The sequence below is a fragment of the Bison bison genome, unplaced genomic scaffold (genome assembly GCF_000754665.1).
Source record: "Bison bison bison isolate TAMUID 2011002044 unplaced genomic scaffold, Bison_UMD1.0 scf7180017864115, whole genome shotgun sequence".
In the NCBI taxonomy this organism is placed as follows: domain Eukaryota; kingdom Metazoa; phylum Chordata; class Mammalia; order Artiodactyla; family Bovidae; genus Bison; species Bison bison.
The window spans coordinates 1,670,478-1,677,885 of NW_011494687.1; the positions used below are offsets into that span (position 1 = coordinate 1,670,478).

At 55.7% G+C, this 7,408-nt stretch overlaps 1 protein-coding gene across 1 annotated transcript in view; it reads left to right on the top strand.

Annotated features, from left to right (window-relative positions):
* The first annotated feature begins 8 nt into the window (after positions 1-8).
* LRP1 (low density lipoprotein receptor-related protein 1) overlaps positions 9-7,408 on the top strand; it is an 82,151-nt gene continuing 74,751 nt past the window's right edge. The window contains 1 exon segment of the mRNA XM_010839371.1: positions 9-419. Coding sequence (XP_010837673.1) covers positions 353-419 — 67 coding nt within the window. The 5' untranslated portion in view covers positions 9-352.

Sequence of the window (7,408 nt, forward strand, 5' to 3'; positions counted from 1 at the left end):
ACCCCCCCCACCCCGCCTCCTCCCAATTGTGCATTTTTGCAGCCGGAGGCGGCTCGGAGATGGGGCTGTGAGCTTCGCCCCGGGAGGGGGAAAAAGAGGAACGAAGAGAAAAGCAGGGGGTGAAGGGTTTGGATTTGGGGGCAGAGGGTGCAGCCCCGTCTGCAGGCCCTCCCCAAGGGGCTCCGAACTCTACATCCTCACCCACGCCCCTGGTGTGCTTTGCTGAAGGATAGGATAAGAATAGAGGAGAAGGGAGGAAGGAGGAAAAAGGGGGGCCCCCCAATTGGGGGGGCGACGGCGAGAAGTAACAGGACCAGAGGAGAGGGGGCTGCTGCTTGCATCAGCCCACACCATGCTGACCCCGCCGCTGCTACTGTTGCTGCCCCTGCTCTCAGCTCTGGTCGCGGCCGCTGTCGACGGTGAGTGAGATTCCGCGGCCCCCTTGGACCCTTGGGGACACCCACTCCCCAGCCCCCACTCCTGCGTTTGGATGGGAAAGGGAGTCGCGGGAGGGGGTGCCTTTTGTTATCCCAGTCCAGCTGACACTGCAGCGGCCCAGCTGGGGGCGGGGATGGGGGTCCAATTTGGAGAATGGGGGCCTTGGGCAAATGATGCTTCTGGGACACCCCCCTCAGCCCAAACAAAGACCAGAGGCCTGGGAACGGAGAAGAGGGACCCCCCTTTTTCTGATCCTGGGATCTAGAGGCCTTCTCCTATCTCTGTTCGGGGAGGGCCTCCGCCTCCCCTACATCCTCTACCCCCCACCCCCATCTAAATTGTAAAGGAATCCGGATTTGCTATGTACTGGCTGCAACAGGGGGCGGGGGTCCTTTTGCTGTGGCCTCTGAATCTGGAAGGGAGAGCCGGGTCCGGGTGCCCTGCTGGGCAGAGGGCAGGCTAGACGGGGACTGGCTTTGGGTCGGGAGAGGGAGGGCCACGGGAAGGCCCCCTGCTTGGGTGTGGAATCTGGGCCATTGGAGACCAGGCTTGGAGGCCTGAGTCCAGGATTTAGCAGGCTGCCAGCCTGGGTTCCGAAATGAGCACTTCCCCCTCTCAGGGCCTCTGTCAGTAGCCTGGAAAGAGCTGTATTTGGGGGGTGTAGCGGGTGGGGGCAGGCGAAGCTATATGACTTTGAATTTTCCTTCTTAATTCCTGGGAGCTTTGAGATGAAAAAACGTCAGATGTCATCATTAGGGAAGGGGACTGGAGAATGGCCTGGAATGCTGAGGTGGGAGGGTGGAAGAAGGCTGGTCTCTCTCTGACTTCTGGCTTGATCACAGTTTGGACTAGAAGGAGAGGTGGAGGTTGGATGGGGGTTATGTCATGCCCCCACCCCTAATTCCCTGCTCCTTAGGTAAATGTGTTTATTTCTCTCCACCACTTCCCCTCCTCCCCTCATACACACACACTTTGTATATGGCAGTTAGCTTTGGGCTAGAATTGTGTCCTTTTGGAGAAATGAGGTGCCCTCTTGCTTTTTTTTTTAGTGTCAGCTATTTTCCCTCTTACTTGTGAGTCACTGGTTCAAGTCTTGCTCAAGCTTTGGGCTGGGGTCACGGGGTTGGGCTGGGCTGGGCCCCTGATTTGAGTAGGGGTGGAATCTGATCCATTCCCGTCACTTTAATCTTCTCATCCAGGGAAAAAAAATCTGCACCCAATACCATCGTGCACCCCTCCTCCATCTTCTCAATTCTGCCAGATTGGGATTGGGAAAGTTTTTCTCTGAAACTGGATTAACTCTTCCCCTCCCCCCAACTCTCTTCAGTTGGGAGGGGGGTTAGGGGGAAAGGAAATATATAGGACAGTATATTCAGGAGCTCTCAATTATGCCATCTTGGGGACTCTGTCCACCTACCACTCACCCCACATGGAGAAGAGGAAAGAAGCTGTGCCCGGAATACCCTTCAGACCAGCCCTTGCCTGTGATTTCTTCAGTTATGGGTGTTGTTTCCTCTTGTTCTTAATCCTGTTAAGTGAGAGAGGAAACTGAGGCAGAGAGATCTGGAAGGGATAGAAAAGCATTTTAAGAGAGAAAGAGTGACTCATCAAGAGCCCCCCGATGGAAGGAGGATGGAGTTAGGCAGAAAGAAGAGGGGGTCTCTGTGGAAAGCAAACAAGGGCCCCAGCCCAGTCAGGAATGGCCCCAGGGAGCTTCACCCCTCGGGTAATTACCCCACCAAGTTGGTGGGTGGCGAGTGGAGGAGGGAGACTGGACATGTTTTCCTTAATGGTTTCCCACCCTTTTGTAAGTTTCCACCCAGGCCACAGCTGTAACCCCAGCTCAAGCCAAACTATCCAAAGTCCTGGGCAACTCTGAGACCCCACAGACTGTAGCCCGCCAGGCTCCTGTGTCCATGGGATTTCCCCACCAAGGATACTGGAGTGAGTGGCCATTTCCTCCTCCAGGGGCTCTTCCCGACCTAGGGATCCAATCTGCATCTCCTGCATTGCAGGCGAATTATTCACCGATGAGCCACCAGAGAAGCCCCTAGGGAGAGGACCCCTCCCCAAACTCACATTACTGTTCTCACCTTTGGAATGGGAATATGACTCATCCGGAGTGGGAATATTTCCCACTCTGGGGAGTGGGAAAGGGAGACTACACAGACCTGTCGGGCCAACGCTGTCCAGGACCGCCCAGGGGTTCCTATATCCTACCCTTGCCCGCAGGCCTCGGGCCCACAGACCCAGAACTTTCTCCTTCGTTTCCCAGAGAAGGGCATGTCCTGGCTCAAGCTTACCTCCCTCAGTGTCTAATCTTCCTTCCTGCTGCTGGCTCCCATGGACCCTGCTGCTTGCCTTCAGGGGAGCAGCCCTAGGTCCCTCTCCAGCACTCCCACCTCCTCTGTTGTGCCTGAACCCAATCTCCAGGGTCCCCTTCTCTTTGGGGAGCGATGTCCCTCCTTGCTAGTAGACAGAACTGGGTCTACTTGCTTCCTGGGAGGCTGGAGAAACAGATGGATTGGAGAGTGAGAAAAGAGGTCATTGAGGTCTCTGCTGAAATTAGGAAGGTTTTGTAGTGGGGAGGGCTGGCTGCCTCCCTGTCTCCTACCCATCTCCACATACCCCCTTGAGCCCGTATATTACCTGTTATCAGACAAGCTGCACAGTGAACTGAGTTATGAAGCTGAGCCTCCTGGCTCTATGAGAGATGGTTCCAAAATCCTTTCTCCCCTGGTCAGACCCAGATGCCTGACTATCTCCCCTCACGCTTGTCTTTCAAACCAGGGACGTGAGGACATTGATTTGGGGATGGAGGTATATTTTGATGTTTGAGGCTGCTTCTCAAGACTTCTTTTTCTCCCAGTCTTAGCCACCCCGCCTTCCTCCATTTTCTCTATTATTTTTCCCCCAGCCACTCCCCATCACTGGGCCTCTTAAGGATGTCAGCCGGGCAGGAGGGGCACTGGCCGGAGTCAGATCCTGTCCAAATCCCCCTCCCACCTCCGACTTTTCAAAACTTCTTTGGGAAGCCCTTCCTTACCAAGTCTAACTTTCTTTCCTCCTGCTGTAGCCTCAGCCTTTGCATATCAAAACCCCAAGCTTAAGGCTTATTACCCACCTCAGTAGTCTCCTCTCAGCCCCTGCCCCCAGCCCTCTGTGAGCTCTCCAGCATTCAAGTCCTCCAGCTCTTGATGTGGGCTCCTTGCCCTTGGGCAGTCTGAATGCAGTGGGACCATGCAAGGGTCCCTGACCTGGTGGAACCGTGTGCTGGGTGTGTTTGGAGCATCTCAACCCACCCCACTGTATTCAGTCCCAGATCTCAGGCCAGTTTTTAACAGGATCCCACATTGTTTGGAGAAGGAAGTAGTTGACTCTGGGATTGCTTCCGGTGCAGTGGCCCCAGGCCCCAGTGTAAAGCCTCCCTGGGAAAGAGGCGAGGGACAGTGGAGGGCAGCATTTACCCCTCTTGCACCCCAGGGGAGATGAGGGGTCTCTCTGAGACCTTGGCCTTCTTGTTGAAGCGCTTCCATCTTCCTTTCTCCCACCCTCCCAATTCTGTGGGAGGCAGTGGCCCCTATTCTGAGTTTGCCTGGGGTCAGACAGTGCTAGGGCAGGGACTCCACTTGCCTGAGTAAAGGTACATGCTTCCCCACCCTGAATCTCAGGGATGTTTTTCTCCAGGTTCATCCCAAGACAACTGTGCCATTATCTTGGCAACCTCTGGGTTGAGACCCTCTTCCTAGGTTTTTTCCTCTGTCTGTCATTGGTATGTGCTGTCTTGGCCTCCAAGAACCTCTGTCTCTCATTCTCCTAGCTCATCTCTCTTATCTCATCCTCTCTGCTCCCATTGTGGTGTTCTCTGTCCAGTCTCTCTCAGTCTCTGTGTCATGCTTTGTCTCTGCCTGTCTCCATCCGCCTCCAACCAGGCCTCTTGGTACCCCAAAAGCTATCTGGGAGCAGAAATCTCTCTTGGGCAATCCCACGTGCTCGCCATTTTGGAGTTGTTATTCCCCTCTCAGGCCAAATTGGGAATCTCCATTTCAGCAGTGAAAGTTCTCCCTCCACTTTCTTCCAAGTTCTTCTCTCTTTTTCCCCCTCCACTAATTTGGGAGAGAAATGTTTCTGGAAGAAGGGAACTTGATACCCTTCGTGGGTTGAGTAAGAGGGAGAATTCAGATAATTCAGAAAGGCGGAGGGAGGTTAGACTTCTGGCAGAACTTCCTCATGACTTGAGAACTGGAGAGAGGTATGGGGAATGGGTCAGGAGCTTAGAGCTTTTATTTCTATGGCTGTGTGTGCAGGGGGTTGGGGGTAGGTGAAGAGAGCTTCTGAAGCCTGGTGAGAGATATGCTGACCTCCGGAGGCATTTGAGGGGTCTGGATTGTACTTGCGGGTGTGGGTTGGGGGGGGCATGGAGGAAAAGATGGTGGGGAGGTCAGGCTAATGTCCCGCTGAGTCAATATTGACTCAGGATGGAGGGGGAGACCATCCCCCTCCCCCCGGCAGCCCAAGCCATCCTGTCTGTCTGTCCAGGCCGCAAAGCAGAGGCCCAGACTCAGGAATGACAAAAATGTGTCTGAGCCTCACTGAGCTGCGGGGAAGGAGCCACCGGGTAACACCCAAAATACATAAAATTCAGTGAAAAGCTCTCGGTTTGGGCCTAGGAGGCCCCTGCCGCCCCACCCCTGTATGTTTGAAAGTTTAGATTCCTGCAGGCTCTGGCCCCCCACTCCCTGGCCACCCCCTGGCTCCTCTGTTCCCTTAGCTTTATCATGTGTTTCCTTTTAGAAAACATCCCCCGGTACACAGCCTGTCTCTCCCTCTGCTGTGTCTGCTCTTGAAAAGGGCCTCAGGGTTCTCCTTCACCCTTACCCTGCCTCAGGTCTCCTGGGTCTTTAGGAAATCTCACCTCCCTCTCTTCCTCTCCATCTCTGCTCCCAAGGGATCAAATGATGGGTCCCCTCCTCTAGAGAAGTCTCCCTCGGGGCTCTACTTTCCTGTCGCCCTCTCTTCTCTGCTCAGGCACCCTTGCCACCCTTCCCCACCCTGCCCCCAAGGTCTCAGAATGGGACAGGACGACAGCCAAGGCTCAAGCAGGGCAGTGGGGTCCGTGTTGTGTCTGGATGCACACCCAACCCTACACCTCCTGTTCTGGCTCCAGCTTGGTGGCCCTGGGGGCCGTGGCTGGGCTGGGTGCCTGGGTTTGGGGGGGCGGGGCAGGGGTGTTGGCCAGAGTTAGCATGGCGGTCACATTCATCTCCGGGCAAAGCTGAGAACAGACAGCCCCTGTGTCCTGGCGTTCTCTCTGCAACCTCACTCGCTCTTTCTCTGTAGTTCTCTCCTCCTTCTTTTCCCTCTGCTGTCCTGTTCTTATCCCTGTCCATCTTCTCCACTGTCCCCCCTCCTCTCTGAGGAGGCTTGAAGGCCAGGGCCACCTCCCGTAATTCCCATCCCCACTCCCAGTGCCAGAGGACCCTGCCATTTCCCTTTTTCATCCTTCTGCTCTGCCGTCATGGCCAGTAAGAAACCACCTGTTCAGTTACTAATTGCTCTATGCCTCAGTTTCCTCATCTGTATATGGGGATTGCAACCGTAGCCACGTCACAGGGTTTGAGGATCTAAATGAGTTAATATGTACAAAGTGTCTCAGCCCAGATGCTGACACAGAGTGACTATGTTGAAAAGTGTTAGCTCATATCCTTAGGAACCCCCAGATCTCCCGAGGGGCGGGAGCCAGGGGAGGCCACTGCTGCTGCTGCTGCTAAGTCGCTTCAGTCGTGTCCGACTCTGTGCAACCCCATAGACGGCAGCCCACCAGGCTCCCCCGTCCCTGGGATTCTCCAGGCAAGAACACTGGAGTGGGTTGCCATTTCCTTCTCCAATGCATGAAAGTGAAAAGTGAAAGTGAAGTCACTCAGTTGTGTCCAACTCCCAGCGACCCCATGGACTGCAACCCACCAGGCTCCTCTGTCCATGGGATTTTCCAGGCAAGAGTACTGGAGTGGGGTGCCATTGCCTTGCTCCCTAATGTAGGGCCATGTTGTACCCTCATCTGGGGCCACCTAGCTGGGTTTTCTGGGTGCTGGCATCAGACGCAGAAGGCGCAGCTGAGGGGAGTGGGGTTGGCTGCGGGCTCTAAGCAGATTACAGGTTTCCGACCCCACCCCCACTGCAACACCCTCCACCTCTGAATGAGGCTTCCCTTGGCCCGTGTAGACTGCCCCAAAGTAGGTTATTTGTTCCTTTCCTCCCCTTGCCCCATGAAGGAAATCAAAGACAGGCCTTAGCCTTCAAACTCAGCTCTTTTCTCCACCATCCCGGACAGAAAGGAAGTTCTTCCCACATCTCTCAGGTCCTTGTGCTGCCCTGGTGTGCGCCCAGTCCCCCACCCCGGGCCAGAGGGGTCTGCTGTGGGCCAGGGCCCGGGGGCTCCTCTTCCTTTCACTCCCCATCCCCCACTCCCCTCCCTCGCAAGAGCACATCTGGTTTGTGAATCTCTCTCATTCCAGCTTTTGGAGTTTGCCAGCTGCTGTTTCCTCTGTCGAGTTCAGGCCAAAAATGGGGGTGGGGGACAGCGAGGGGACAAAGTGAGGGCCAAAGCAGGGGGGATCGTGGCCGGGATGTGGAACAGAGGGGAGACTGGAGTGACCAACCAGTGACCTCGGGCCTGGGCTGTGACTTCTACCCCCGGGAGGAGTGGGGGCATGGACTGCTAAATCCAGGTGGGGGCAGGGATGGGCATGGGGACCTGTCTGGGCTCCAGACAGCCCATCTGCCTCTGAATCCCATTCCAGCCCCCTCTACCACTGCTCCCCCCGCAGCCCCAGCCCGTCTGGGCCAGCCAGGGGAAGAGGACCGTTCTCCGGCATGCTAACTAGGCTGCCTAGCAGTTTCCCCGGGAAGACCTCACAGCTGGCCCAGTGGGGCAATGAACTCAGCATTATCCGCCTCCTCAAGGGGCCTT